The sequence below is a fragment of the Pelophylax lessonae genome (assembly GCF_965119305.1).
Source record: "Pelophylax lessonae genome assembly, chromosome: 3".
NCBI classification, from domain to species: Eukaryota; Metazoa; Chordata; class Amphibia; order Anura; family Ranidae; genus Pelophylax; species Pelophylax lessonae.
Genome location: NC_138770.1, coordinates 146,692,784 through 146,708,603, shown reverse-complemented (window position 1 = coordinate 146,708,603; position 15,820 = coordinate 146,692,784). Strand labels below are relative to the sequence as shown.

The 15,820-nt window shown below is 44.0% G+C and overlaps 1 protein-coding gene across 1 annotated transcript in view; it reads left to right on the top strand.

The window, feature by feature from the left end:
- TAF1B (TATA-box binding protein associated factor, RNA polymerase I subunit B) overlaps window positions 1-15,820 on the top strand; it is a 254,378-nt gene that overhangs the window by 199,111 nt on the left and 39,447 nt on the right. Inside the window, exon 14 of the mRNA XM_082252374.1 lies at window positions 3,663-3,888. Coding sequence (XP_082108500.1) covers window positions 3,663-3,888 — 226 coding nt within the window. The remainder of the gene's footprint in view (window positions 1-3,662; window positions 3,889-15,820) is intronic.

Below are 15,820 nucleotides of genomic sequence, written 5' to 3'. Positions count from 1 at the left end.
GACTTCCCTGTGTCCCAAGCCAAAACATCTAAAGGAAATTGCTTTGCATGCCTTGGATGTGGTTCGGGCGATTAGGGTGTACCTGTCAGCTGCGGAGTCTTTTAGGAAATCAGATTCACTATTTGTGCTTACGGATGGGCCTCAGGAAAGGGTTGTCTGCTTCCTTTGGGACCTTTTCCAGATGGATCAGACAGACGGTGATTCAGGCCTATTCCATCAAGTGTCAGGTTCCTCCTTTCCCTGTCAAGGCGCGCACTCTACTTGGGCACTTAGTGCCTCCTGGGCCTTCCATTATCAGGCGTCAGTGATGTAGGTTTACAAGGTGGCCAACCTGGTCATCGGTGCACACTTTCACAAAGTTCTATAAAGTGGAAGTGTTGGCATCTGCGAATGCTCCTTTTGGCCGCAAGGTTTTGCAGGCTGCTGTATAGAGGACCTGGTCCTCTTTGAGAGTGTATTGTTTTTTTCAGGTGAGCTCCAGTTGTTTTGGTTGAGTTACTGTTTACCTGGTTGGCTATAGTTAGCCTTGGGAATTTATTTTTCGCTGTTCCCACTTCTCATGTTTAACACTGCTTTGGACGTCCAAATGGTTAAGAAGATCAGGAACTGTGTCCATCAATGAACGAAGGAGAAAATGGGATTTTTGACTTACCGTAAAATCCATTTTTCTGATGTTCATTGATGGGACACAGCACCCACCCTCTGTGGAGTTGTAATTCTTCTGACACTGCTTTTAACAAAACTGAGTACCTATAGCAGAGAAAGGGAGTATACTCCCCTGGGACTGCCCATAGGCGTAGCCAGACTTTTTTTTTTCTGCTTAGTATCCTACTCCTGTAGGGGGCAGTATAACCCAATGGTTAAGAAGATCAGAAGTGTCCATCAAAAAACATCAGAGAAATAGATTTTACGGTAAGTCAAAAATCACATTATTTTATTGCTGCAAAATTACTTAGAACCCCCAAACATTAAATATTTTTTTTTGCAGAGGCCCTAGAGAATAAAATGGTGGTCATTGCAGTTTTTTATGTCACGGTATTTGCGCAGAGGTATTTCAAATGCAATTTTTGTTTAGCAAACAATAAACTTTAATGAATTTTAATGCAAAAAAAATATATAACCCAATTTGTTGGTAAAATATAAAAGATGATGTTACACAGAGTAAATAAATTCCCAACATGTCATGTTTTAAAATTGCGCACGTTTGAGCAATGGCGACAAACTATGATACCTTAAAATCTCCATAGACAACAATTTAAAAATGTTTACAGGTCACCAGTTTAGAGTTACAAAGGAGGTCTAGCGCTAGAATTATTGCTCTCGCTATAGCGTTCGTGGCGAACACCGTTTTGTGCGAACACCGTTTACATATGCTTTCACCTCTGGTGCATAGGGGTGTGTTTAAAAATGTTTTTATTATTATTATTTATTTTATTAAAAATAAATTATTTTTTCACTGTCGCTTTTATATATATATATATATATATATATATATATATATATATATATAACTTTTATTGCTATGACAAGAAATGAAAACATTCCTTGTGATAACAATAAAGCATGACAGGTCCACTTTATGGAGACATCTGGGGTCTATAAGATTTCATGTTTTCCAGAAACAAAATGGCTCTATTTATATTTGCCCTAACCAGAAGTGCCAAAATGCTTGTCGCTTCTGGTCTCTTAGACCATAGAGACGAGCGGGGGACATTCCAGTCCCCAATAAGCTCCCCAATCAGCTCTATGATCAACCGACGGAACTGCCAGCTTCAGTGCTGGGCTCCTCGATCGTACAGGAAGGGGGAGGGATGACCGCTTGTAACAGTGAGCCACCGCCCAATTAGCCACTAGGATCATTTTTACATTGTAAAGCATTGCCGGCTGAGAAAATCTGCTCTCCATAAATGTTGTTTTTTTTAATTGATGTAGATTTGTAATACAGCTGTCAACTTGATGGCATTTCTGACTGCTTCAGAAGAGTAATTTTCCTAGCACAGGCCACTCCCTGTTTGCACATCATAGCCTTCTCCTTATCATAGGCAGCTGAAGCCATTATTTTCCTATTCATTCTATAATCACCAGCTTAGAAGTAGCTAGTTGTTAGGCAGTACAGAGGTACTTTCATCTTTTCATAATAATGAGTACCAAATTTTAGGTTTTGAGTTTGCGCATGCACTTTTTATAGGGCCTTTTCTCTCCAACAGTCAGGTGCTTCACAATTTTTGCTGTAACGATACCATGCTGTCCTAATCATAAAGGCGTACTGGAGACGCTCAGTGACATTTTGTGGGAGGCTGATTTGGGTCCTATTGATATCTGATAAGCTTACCCATCTATTTATACTGCATTGTACCTATCTGACACCAGTTTTCGTTACCAAGATAAAACTGTATTATAAGCCATTATGCCTTAAGTGTCAAGGGACCCCAGCTCCTTTTTTTTAACTTATTCTGGTCCTGCCCGCAGATACAGGCTTACTGGAACCAAATAGCAACCTTTTTTATGATTTCATGGGTTCCCCCAATATGACTAAAATATGGACTAATGATAATGACTAAATATAGACAGGTCTATATATAAGGGCACTGACGTCACCAGCACCCCGCCCCTTTATTTAGGTGTGTTGTGGAGAATGACTCAGCCGCAGCCGGGTAAACTAGAAAATAGCGCAAAGGGGAAGTTCGGGTACAGATGAGCTTGGAGGCCCAAGCTCATCTATATTTGTAAGTAAGCAGTTATAAGTGGGAACCCTCATATGTTACTATACAGAGCGCATGGGATATATCCATCTTCGCTGGAGTTGTCTTTGAGGCATCATTTACACTTACTTTTGAGGGGCGGTAAAACCCTGAATTTGAGCTGAGTTTTTACTGGGCCTCAACTGATCCCCCTTTTGCTGATGAGGCAGTGACCAGGTGTGTACATGTGCCACAGCAGAAATTATACCTCATCTTCAAATGAATGGTGCCATGCTGCAACCACCCTGCAACCATGCAAATGTGTGCAGTTGTCTAGTATTTAGGGGGTTAAAACGGGCCAATCTCTGTCTGAAGAGTGATTCAAATGTGGATCATGCTTCAAACAGCAAAGCAAGACTAAACAAGCCCTTAATCCCTTAGAATACAATGGTGCCCAGCTTGACAGCTAAAATATAAGAGTGCCAACTCCTGCAAGCTTTATGTGTTCATGCTGTCACAAACCCTTAAAAAAATTCCCTCCTTTGTTTATTTTTTTAAGTCAGGGAATGTTTAGTGTTTTTTTTTTCTCTGTAAATGCCCACTGACCAGTAATGTGCTACTGTGAGTGACTTTTATAGCTTTATGCTAATGCTGCCATGTGGATGGAGCCTAAGCAAGTTAGAATGACCATGTAGAGCTGCAAAGCTGTAGCCTATGTTCTTTCTTGTTATAGCTTCATTTGTGTGGAAGTTGTGGCACTTCTGTATTGTTTTATAAAAGTAACATGCTGTAAGCAGGGATTCTCCAATAATATATAGAACTTCATTCTACATAGTGTTTTTACTTCCATTGTAAGTGTTTGGCGTACAGGTAATTGTTCGCACATCCTGACTATCCATCTGGAACGCACAGATAACTACCAACCTGTAACGATTAGCCCACGTTTTAATGAATGCCATCTTTTGTTTTGTGTCCATACAGAAATGACAAAGAACCTGCTAAAGCAGTTCAGCAGGCTGGCTGGCACTACACCTGATGCTGGGAATCTAGGCCCATCGACTTTCTTGTTTAACTGGGAAGAGCAAAACACAGGCAAGATTTCCTTTCACGGACACAGCCTGGAGGGCATTACGCAACTTGGCGGCAACCTGCTCTCGGGCCTGAGGACGTATTACTGGTTCAGCTGCCTGAAAAAATGCAAAAGCCAGTAAGCTTTTTATACAATAAACGTCTTATTAATTACTATAATTACCTAAATAATACTGAAGCACATTGTCATTCACTGCACATTGTCATTCACTGCACATATGAAGATAGCTGATAGACACTGGCTAGAATGGTCATCACTACCACTTAAATAGCCTGGTAACCTGTGGAACACCTGAGCAGTGTATGGAATGCAATGTTTAAAACTGAGCGCCTGGCAAATTTAGGAAACTATTTATCTGAAATATACATGGAAAATGTTTTATTTTTTATCTGCAGTTCTTTAAAGTACAAGTTCACCCTAAAAGGCAGCCCTCTTTCCAGCCCCCCTCCCTCCGGATACACACAGTTTTCCAGGCTGGTAAATCTTTAGTGCTGGACTGAGCTCGCCTGCTCACGAACATCCAATTAACTTGAAGGGAATGTAGTCTGGCAATACAAATACAACTTAAGTCTGGGACATTAGTGTGCAGGAAGTCCAGAACTTGAATTTTACTGGCTCGGCCACAGACCGTAAGGAAGGCCCCAGCCATCGGAGGTGGTGGGATATAGACCTACTTAGAGGGGGGGTGCTGAAGAAATGTTTACTTTAAAGCAACTTATAGTTGTGAATTTGCACAAGAACGTAAAAGCCAGCACATAACCTATTTTGTCCTGCACAACGCAGAGTGCATTCAGAAACTTCAAACTTCAGTCAGCTATGCCCTTTCAGCATTTACTTTGCATTCTATCTTGACAGTGTGATCAATCGAGAGAGACCGTTGTCATTGTGTTTTTTTAGAGTGTATTTTTCTTCTCATCTGTTTTGATATCTTGGCAGATTTTAAACATGTCAGGTTGTTGGCCCCAACTGATTATCAAAGGCTGTATCTAAATCTTGCATTATATTGTTTGCTAACTTAAAGTGACCCTGTCACATTCTTGAAAAAAAGAAATATGGGCAGCCTAAAAAAAGATGATTTAGGCCTCTTTAACATGGGTTCTGAGATCTGTATACTGTGAACATGCTATTTTATTTGGTATCTCTAGACTCTAGGCCCGTACACACTTGACGGAAATCGGAAGAAATATCCTCCGATTTTTCTCTCTTGCTCAGCATTCATTACCGTTTTTAGTTGACAGTGCATAAATGTTCACAAAATTTCTCGTCCGATTTTTTTTTTTTTGGGACATTTTGTTCCCAGACTTCCGGGTTGTCAGCAACTTCAGATCATGCGCAGTCTTTTGTATCCGATTTTTCACAGACGTACTGCACATTAAACAAAAATTGGTCGTCTAGTAACAGACAATAAAAATTTTGGTGTTTGTCCCTCTGTTTTTCTTCGTTGAAAATGTCGGCATTGGCTGCTGAAAGTAGTGTACACACTACCTGAAAATCGTACGATTTTACCTTGGATGGGAATTTTCGGCAGATTTTCTACTAGTGTGTACCCCACTTTAGTGCTGTGTTTTTTTCGGCCTATTCAAGCTTATTAGGATGCAGCAGCTTCTCGTGCTAATGTGACAGGCATGTGGGTGCAAGGTGAGCAGCTGTGAATGGTCTGCTTTCGGGGCCATTTACCTGCACTTACATGCCTGTCACAGTAGGAGAAGCGGCTGTGTCTGTTCATCTGCTGCATCCTAATAAGCTTGAATGGGCTGAATGTATGCAGCACCTAGAGTCAAGAAACGTTGAACAAATCGGCCTGTTTATGGTATAATGGCCTCAGACCCTAATACTTGCCTGTCTGGTGGATGGTTAGTCATATTTTTGTCTTCTTTAGACTGGAGCTTTCCCCTCCAATATATAGGTATTCGGCAGTCATCCTTTAGCCTGGCTTTTGGATTGTACCACATTTTTAAAACCTGTTGGACTGGACAATTGTGAGGTGACCCAGAAAGTTACCCTTGGGCACTGGGTTCTGTGTGTACACTTTACAGACTGGTTGCAGTTATGTTAGCTGCGGAACACTCTTCAGGTTCCCATTTGCTGGCAATGCCTCTGTGCTTTCCCTGTCTCCAAAGTTTCAGTGAGTAGGACATTCTGGCTGGGTACTGGAGGCTCCCTTGCTTTTATCTGTCATTGGGTGCCATTATCCCTCATTTTCCACTGGCTTTGCCATGAAAGGGATTAATGCTGTGGGACAAAGCGCTGCCATCTTTTGGCTGGGTGTAGTGTCATGCACATGCACTCTTACGCTCTTCCCTGCAATACAGCATCAAAGAAACCTCTCCCTGATACTACTCCTGCTGTACAGAACTACGTGAAACTTCAATCTTTGCTCCATTCCTGCAGCTTGCCTACAGTGGCTTTGAACACCTTCCGCCAACTGACCATTTAATTGATTGCAAAGCTTCACCAGCTACCAGTTTTCTAGGTTTGTGAGCATTAGAGGCCTTGCATCCTACCTGATCCTATGCGTTGCTTACCACATTTCAATTGCAACATGTCTGATTTTGGGCACAGGGGGGAATGTTCCACTGAGCCAGGTGGCCCTAGTGCACTCTTCACTAATGGGTTGAGGACAGCTTGCAGCACGTTCCCTGACTTAGGCAACATCTGTACCTGGAATCATGCTGCCCTCTTATCTTTGAGTCTGCTCCCCCTCTTCCCTTCAGACATTCTATTCGATTTACCTGTGGCCTTAGCAGCATCTGAGCCATCAGCTGCTAAAACCCTGCCTGAATTTGCATCACTCAAACCCCTATCTGAACTTTTTCTTGAGCAGTCGCAGTCCACCACTATTACTCTTAAATAAAAAGAGAATGCTTTGGCTCTTATTGATTCTGATGCTGCACACTTGGGTCTAATAAAGCCTATAAGCCCCCATACATCTTTTGGTTTGCACCTGCTCTTCTTCAGGTGTTTTTTTTTTTGTACAAGGACTGGAGACTCCCTCTGTGGCTATTTGCTCCCCCTAATGTACCAATTTGGTGAGAAGTTTGTTCAGAAAAGGTCCATTTGTACAGTAGATCCAGCCATTTCTCATCTTAACAAGGCAACTACCATACTGATGGATAATGTCTCAGAATTCAAGTTAAGCCTCCTGGTCTCCTGCCCGTCTCCCAGTCCCCACTGCAGAATAGTTTCAGGGGTTGTATTTTAATCTGTTCACTGTCCCCAAAACCCAAAGGGGGCATTTACCCACATCTTGGACCTCAAGACCCTGAATGTTAACACTAGACCTCACAGATTTCAGATTAAATCAACTAGATCTTGGGTATTTTCCCTTCACCAGAGGGACTTCCTGGCTTCAGTGAACATAAGATGTCTACATACATATGTCTATCTTTCCAGCTCGTCAATGCTTTCTCCATTTTGCTGTAGAGCCTCTGCTCTACCAAATTTGTGTCTGTTCCATTTAGCCTTTTTTTCTGTACCTTGAATGTTCAAGAAGGTACTTGTTCCAGTGTTAGCACTGTTGGGCTTTTGGTGTATTCCAGTTGTAAACAGTACGCAAGGACTCTGGAGGACAATGTATCTGACCGTTCAGGCATTGCAGAGAATTGGGTGAATGTTAAACCTTTTAGAAAGCTTTGCTGATTCAGCATTTAGAGTATATGGGGTGGTCCTAAACACTTCCCAGGTCAGGGTGTTACATGACTAGGAGAAACTTAAGACTAAAGTCTCAAGTCTGTCTCTCAAATTTTTCAATTCAGAAGTTGTCTGAACCTCCACATCTGCATGAGGGCTTTGGGGCTCATGGTAGCCTCAATCAAGACTGTTCCCTTTGCCGAATTCCACTACAGACATTTACAACACTATGCTCTTTCATCATGGAACAAGTTGTTGCTGCTTCTTGAATAAACCAATTTAGTTGATGCCAACACCAAGTTGTCCCTCCTGAGGGATTCCAGCCTGTCCTAGACACTTTATCTGTGCAGGGGACTTGGTCATTGTAGGAGTCTTGTTTCCTGCTCAACATTTTGGAGCTTTGGGTGATCTTGATGTCCCCTCTGTGTTGGACCAACCTGTTGGAGGGCCATCTGAGCCAGATCTAGTAAACCTAAGGCCCTGAATGTTTATCTTAGGACTCACAGATTTTACATGGAATCAAACAGATCTGGGATATCTTCCCTTCACCAGAGGGACATTCTGGCTTCATTGGACATAAAAGATGCTTATCTACATATGTCCATCTTTCCAGCTCACCAGTGCTTTCTCCATTTTGCTCTATCTAGTCAGACTACACTATGGCAGAGGCATACAACAGTCTTTAGGGCAAAAGAAGAAGTCTCACTGTGGCAAGAAAGGTAGAGCAGATCCTGTCCTGGGCATACCTTGGGTTGTCAGCTGTTTACAGTGCCTTGCGAAAGTATTCGGCCCCCTTGAACTTTGCAACCTTTTGCCACATTTCAGGCTTCAAACATAAAGATATAAAACTGTAATTTTTTTTTTAAGAATCAACAACAAGTGGGACACAATCATGAAGTGGAACGAAATTTATTGGATATTTCAAACTTTGTTAACAAATAAAAAACTGAAAAATTGGGCGTGCAAAATTATTCAGCCCCTTTACTTTCAGTGCTGCAAACTCTCTCCAGAAGTTCAATGAGGATCTCTGAATGATCCAATGTTGACCTAAATGACTAATGATGATAAATAGAATCCACCTGTGTGTAATCAAGTCTCCGTATAAATGCACCTGCACTGTGATAGTCTCAGAGGTCCGTTTAAAGCGCAGAGAGCATCATGAAGAACAAGGAACACACCAGGCAGGTCCAAGATACTGTTGTGGAGAAGTTTAAAGCCGAATTTGGATATAAAAAGATTACCCAAGCTTTAAACATCCCAAGAAGCACTGTGCAAGCGATAATATTGAAATGGAAGGAGTATCGGACCACTGCAAATCTACGAAGACCTGGCCGTCCCTCTAAACTTTCAGCACATACAAGGGGAAGACTGATCAGAGATGCAGCCAAGAGGCCCATGATCACTCTGGATGAACTGCAGAGATCTACAGCTGAGATGGGAGACTCTGTCCATAGGACAACAATCAGTCATATACTGCACAAATCTGGCCTTTATGGAAGAGTGGCAAGAAGAAAGCCATTTCTTAAAGATATACATAAAAAGTTTTGTTTAACCACTTTACCACCGGAGGATTTTGCTGTCTTACGTTCAGGCCACTTTTTGCGATTCGGCACTGTGCGACTTTAACTGACAATTGCGCGGTTATGCAACGCCGTACCCAAACAAAATTTACGTCCTTTTTTTCCCACAAACAGAGCTTTCTTTTGGTGGTATTTGATCACCTGTGCGATTTTTACTTTTTGCGCTATAAACAAAAAAATAGCGACAATTTTGAAAAAATAACTATTTTTCACATTTTTTTATACGAAATTCCCCCCCAAAAAAATGTAAAAATCAAAATTTTTTATCATTTTAGGCCAATTTGTTTTCTGCTACATATTTTTGGTAAAAAAAAACGCAATAAGCGTATTTTGATTGGTTTGCGCAAAAGTTATTGCGTTTACTAACTAAGGGAAAGATTTCTGTCATTTTTGGTGTTTTTTTTTTTTAACGAGTAATGGCAGCGATCTGCGTTTTTTTTTTTTTTTCCGGGACTCCGACATTGCGGCGGACAGATCGGACCCTTGACTGACATTTTTGACACTTTTGGGGGTACCAGTGACATTACTACAGTAATCAGTGCTATAAATATGCACTGTTACTGTAAAAATGACACTGGCAGGGAAGGGGTTAATTTTTATTGGAGAGGGAGGGGTTAATGTATGCCTGGTGCTTACTGACGTGTGTGGGGGGAGGTGACTGAGTGACACAGGGACAGATCGCAGGTTCAGCTATGCTATGCTATGCTGAACCCTGCAATCTGACCCTGTCTGTCACTTTGGAGATCCGCCCGCTTGTGTTTACACAAGCGGGCGGATCTCCACACTCGATTCCCCGACGATCGGGGAAGAGCGGCGGTGATAACCGCCGCTCCTCCCCTGGCCCGACTCCCGCTGTAACTGATTACAGCGAGAGCGAGCCTCCGGCGCCGCGCGCCGCCGAGAGAGAGGAATGTCTGGTGACGTAGGTCTACGTCGCCAGACGATAACGAACCACTTTGCCGCAGTACAGTCAACGTGACTGGTCGGCAAGTGGTTAAAGTTTGCCACAAGCCACCTGGCAGACACACAAACATGTGGAAGAAGGTGCTCTGGTCAGATGAAACCAAAATCAAACTTTTTGGCAACAATGCAAAACGTTATGTTTGGCGTAAAAGCAACACAGCTCATTACCCTGAACACACCATCCCCACTGTCAAACATGGTGGTGGCAGCATCATGGTTTGGGCCTGCTATTCTTCAGCAGGGACAGGGAAGATGGTTAAAATTGATGGGAAGATGAATGGAGCCAAATACAGGACCATTCTGGAAGAAAACCTGATGGAGTCTGCAAAAGACCTGAGACTGGGATGGAGATTTGTCTTCCAACAAGACAATGATCCAAAACATAAAGCAAAATCTATAATGGAATGGTTCACAAATAAACATATCCAGGTGTTAGAATGGCCAAGTCAAAGTCCAGACCTGAATCCAATCTAGAATCTGTGGAAAGAACTGAAAAATGCTGTTTACAAATGCTCTCCATCCAACCTCACTGAGCTCGAGCTGTTTTTCAAGGAGGAATGGGCAAAAATTTCAGCCTCTCGATGTGCAAAACTGATAGAGACATACCCCAAGCGACTTACAGCTGTAATGGCAGCAAAAGAAGGCTCTACAAAGTATTAACTTAAGGGGGCTGAATAATTTTGCAAGCCCAATTTTTCAGTTTTTTATTTGTTAGTTTGAAATATCCAATAAATTTTGTTCCACTTCATGATTGTGTCCCACTTGTTGATTCTTTTATATCTTTGTTTGAAGCCTGAAATGTGGCAAAAGGTCGAAAAGTTCAAGGGGGCCAAATACTTTCGCAAGGCACTGTATATGCGACAGTTTGGACCAGTAGTTGTCAAGGTGATTCCAGCTGCTTGAGTGATTCAAAATTTGGTTGATTGTCCTAAGCGCAGGTTCTATATTCATAAAAACAAAAACCGCATTGGTGTCAATGGACGCAATAATAACTCCTAGCATTGGTGTCAGTAGATGCAAAAATAACACCCAGCATCAGGATCAGTGAGTGCAATAATAACCCCCAGCACTGGACTCTGTACTAATAACCCCTCCCCCCATTGGTGATCATTGGCAGTGAAATTTAATACCCCCCCCGCATTGGAGCAATTGGTAGTGAAACTAATCCCCCCCCCGCATTGGTGGTCAGTGGCAGTGAAAGTTAACCCTCCTGCACTGCTGGTCACTGGCAGTGAGATTTTACCACCCTACCCCCTACATTGACAGTCAGTGGCAGGGAAAGTTAACCCCCCCATCCCTACCCTGCATTGGTGGTGAAATTTAAACCCCCTCTACATTGGTGATCAATTGCAGTAATCACTTGATTGCTTTCCCACTACACTATCTCACTTTCCTCAGGCCAGGATTTTAATTGTACTGTGGATGAAGATAACCACCTGCAGTACAGTTTCTCTCATTCATTGCCACCCTGCTGCCACTGTTCTTTCTGTATGGTGCCCGACACCCAGGGGCTGTATGCATAGGGCCAGCGAGCACTAAGTTGGGAACCAGGTTTTTAGACAATTGGTAGGCCAACTTCCTAAGCAGGCAGAGTTTGGGCCCAGGGGAGTGGTCTCTGCATCTGGAGGTGTTTCAGGACCTGTGTCACAGGTGCAAGGTGCTGGTTGTTAACCTCCTGGCAGACAGTCTCAACACCAAACTATACAGGTTTGTACCCAGGTCCAGGGATAAGCAGTAGATGCTCTAGTGACTCTGGGGGATCAGTACATCCTGACTTATGCCTTTCCTCTGTGCTTGAACCTTCTCCCTTGTCTGCTCTGCAGGACTGAGGCGGAGAGCAATTATGGTTATCCTCATTGCTCCAGATTGTTCCGTGCGGATGTGGTATGCCAACTGTGTAAGACTTATCGCAAATGTGCGGTGAGCTCTGTCAGATTGTCTGCATCTGCTGTCCCATGTCTTTTTATTAACATGCTTCTTAGTCATGGTGTAACGTCCTGGCTAAAAACCGATGGTCTAATGCAGTGTTTCTCAACTCCGGTCCTCAGGGCACACTAACAGGCCAGGTTTGCAAGAAAACTGAACTACATCACAGGTGATATAATTTGCTGCTCAGTGATTGCAGTATTTTAGTCTGCATCTCCCCAACGTAATACTTAAAATATGGCCTGTTAGTGTGCCCTGAGGACCGGAGTTGAGAAACACTGGTCTAATGGTCCGTGGCATCTCTGCATCTGTAATTCATATGATGCTCAAAGCTAGTAAGTTCTTTTCCCAAAAAGTCTACCATTGGTCATAGGTGGTGTACTTGGCCTAGTGAGAGTCTAATGGCTTTTATTCCAGGGATTTTGTCTGAGGGATCGATCCTCCTTTTTTTTTTTTTTTTCTACAGTTGGGTCTGGACCAGTATTTATCTCTTAATACTATCAGAGCCCAGGTCTCTACCTCTGATAGACTGTTCTGGTGTTCGGAGACTGTTGGCTTTCCACTTTCTGATTAAGACATTTGTGCAAGGGCCCCTCATATGGTCCCCCTGGTCCTATCATATGTGACTTTGTGAGATATGAATCTTGTTCTTTTGGCACATCAAAAGCCTCTGTCTGATTGTAGTCAGAGACATTTCCCTCTTCTTTGACCCACAATGTTGTTTTTTCTGTGGTCACTACCTCAGCTAGGTTGAGTTGGCAGGTCTTGCACAAGAATAAGGTGGTATTAAGGCTCCAGGCTTTCCTGCTTACCAAGGTTGTCTCTACTTTTCCACCTTAATCAGGAATTTTGTTCTCCCATCTCTGTCCATCTCCAGTTGATCAAAAGGAAATTCCCCTTCATTGTTTAAATGAAGTTCGGGCTGCAGGTCTATCATAGTAGTACGCAAGGGCCATGAATCCTGACGATGTAGGTGCTCCTACGCTCTTCATGCTGGTTACCAGGTTCGATCAACAAGATCACCTTTTGGGTCAGTTCGCTCAGGCGTTTCAGATGTTGCTTGCACGCACAGCACACCTTGCTCCTGGTGCTGCTAGGCCAGTGGTTCCTCCTGTTGTTGCACCTGCTCCTGCAGTTGCAGCTGGAGTTGCTTTTACCAGAGGGGTGACTGGCTCAGCCCCCCTTCCGCAGTGCTATGGGGGTGAACCAAGTCAGTGTCCTGGCTTCCTAAACCAAGTGGGCATTTGTTATGAGATGGTTCCTCAGGTGTTTTCTTCTGACAGGTACAAGGTGGGCTTCCAAATCTTGTTGCTCTCAGACAAGGTCTTGGCCTGGGCGAATCCCTTATGGGAGAAAGATAATCCTGTGATACTCGATTACCCGAGTTTTGTTGCCTCCTTTCGTAGGGTATTCGATGTGCCTGCTTTCCCTGCCTCTGCTGCAAAGTTTCCCCTGTCCATGCAATAGGGTATACGAACTGTTGCCGAGTATGCCATCGAATTTCGTACCATGGCAGCAGAGGTGGGCTGGAATAATGAGGCTCTGGTGGCTGTCTTCTCTCATGGTCTCTCTGATGCATTGAAGTACGAGATTTCAGCCAAGGATCTCCCTGACAAGCTTGAGGCTCTCCTTTCCTTCCTGATTTTGATCGATACAAGGCTCAGGGAGAGACCATAGTTTAAGGAGCGCCTGCAGAGGCCTCCTACCATATTGGCTCCTACGTTGCCTGTATTGCGGTCTTGGTGGGCATTTCCTGAAATCTTGTCTGACCCGTCCGGGAAACACTCGCACCTAAGTTCCTGTCGGGGGCAGATCTTAAGTGAATTTCCTCGTCCCGTGTCCCGTAAAGATAAACCGCTAATCACAGTTGTCCTCTCCTGGGCAGCGGGTTCGGTGGTTACTCAGGCGTTGGTAGACTCCGGTGCTGGCGCTTATTTTATTGACAGTATCTTCGCTACTGCGAATTCTATACCCTTGCAGCCTCGTGTTTCTCCACTAGTTATCGAGCCGAATGATAGCAGACCCTTGCAACCGACACAGGTTACCCAGGAGACTGTATCGGTTGATATGGCCAAATGGGCTGTTCACAGGGAGTCAACCTGTTTCCAGGTTATTTCGTCCTCACACTACTCCCTTCTTTTGGGTTACCCTTGGCTTCAGTAACACAATCCGACCGTTGATTGGCAGTCGGTCGAGATGCTCCCTTGGTTTCCACAGTGTGGCACTGTTTATATTTATGGGCCGGTTAAGGTACTTTGTACCTCCTTGGATTCAGTGTTACTTTCTGAATATCGTGATTTTCAAGATGTATTTGACAACATACGCGCTGGTACTGTTTCCTCCTCATCGTCTGTACGATTGTGCCATAGACTTGCAACCTGGTGCCATTCCCCCTTGTGGCAGGGTTTATCCACTCTCGGTTGCAAGGAATAAGGCCATGGAGGAATACGTTGCGGATGCGCTTGCCCGGGGGCACATTTGCAAGTCCACTTCTCCAGCGGGTGCTTTGTAAAGAAAAAGGGGGGTGAGTTGATACCTTGCATTGATTATAGAGGCCTTAATCGCATCATGGTCATGAATGCATACCCGATTCTGTTGATTACTGAACCGTTCAACCGCCTCAAGGGAGCAACGGTATTTACCAAGCTTGACCTAAGGGCCGCGTATATCCTCGTAAGGATCAAGGAGGGCCATGAGTTGAAGACCGCGTTTAATACCAGAACCGGTCATTACGAATCTCTGGTGATGCCCTTTGGCTTGTGCAATGCGCCCGCTGTCTTTCAGGAGTTCATCAATGATGTATTTTATGATATGTTGCAGCAATGCATCATAGTCTATTTGGATTACATCTTGATTTACTCGGACTCCATTGAATCACACTACCTGGATGTCAGACGGTTGCTGCAATGGTTACATGAGAATGGGCTTTTCTGTAAGCTTGAGAAATGTGAATTCCACCTGTCTCAGGTTATCTTCTTGGGCTACATCATTTTTGCTGAAGGGTTCTCCATGGACCCTCAAAAGGTTTCAGCTGTTCTACAATGGCCTCACTCTAGTGGTCTCCGTTCCATTCAGTGTTTCCTTGGGTTGGCCAACTACTATTGGAAATTTATCAGGAACTTTTCCTCTTTGGCCAAACCTATCTCACATCTGACCAAGAAGGGCAGCGATTCCCACAATTGGACACCTGCTGCCATCCAAGCTTTCGAGGCTCTCAAGTCTGCTTTCGCTTCAGCTCCCTTTCTGTCTCATCCTAATCCTGGTTTGCCCTCTGTCCTAGAGGTGGATGCGTCTGAGCCAGGAGTAGGCGCCCTCCTGTTTCAGCGTTGGACACCTGATGGACCCTTACTTCCTTGTGGATTCTACTCCAATAAGCTGTCTCCAGCTGAATGCAATTGTGAGATTAGAGACAGAGAGCTCTTTGCCATTATCCTGGCTCTCAAAGAGTAGAGACACTTTCTCAAAGGTTCTGTGGTTCCAGTTCTCATTCTCACTGATCATAAGAATCTGACGTATCTCTCGGAGGCCAAGAGGCTCACACCCCGTCAGGCCAGATGGACCTTATACTTGTCTCATTTTAACTATGTGGTCTCCTATTTGCCCGGCTCCAAGAATGTTAAGGCTGATGCCTTGTCTCGCCAGTATTCTGAGTTGTCCAGGGAGGACTCCGTGCCAACATTGGTTATACCTTTGAATCATATCCTGGCTGCCATCCACACCAACTTAACCTCTCCTCTTATGGAACAGATCTTGGTTGCCCAACCTGATGCTCCCACAGAGAGACCTGCTGGCAAATGTTTTGTACCTGAGGGGTTGCGCATCGGACCAATTGCAAGCTTTTTAGGGTGTGCAAGACCTGTTGCTTCAGGGTGTGATTGTCCCAGTTCTGGCATCAGTTTCAGGGTTTTTATTCAAACCTGTTCATGGTCCCAAAAAAGGAGGGCAAGGTA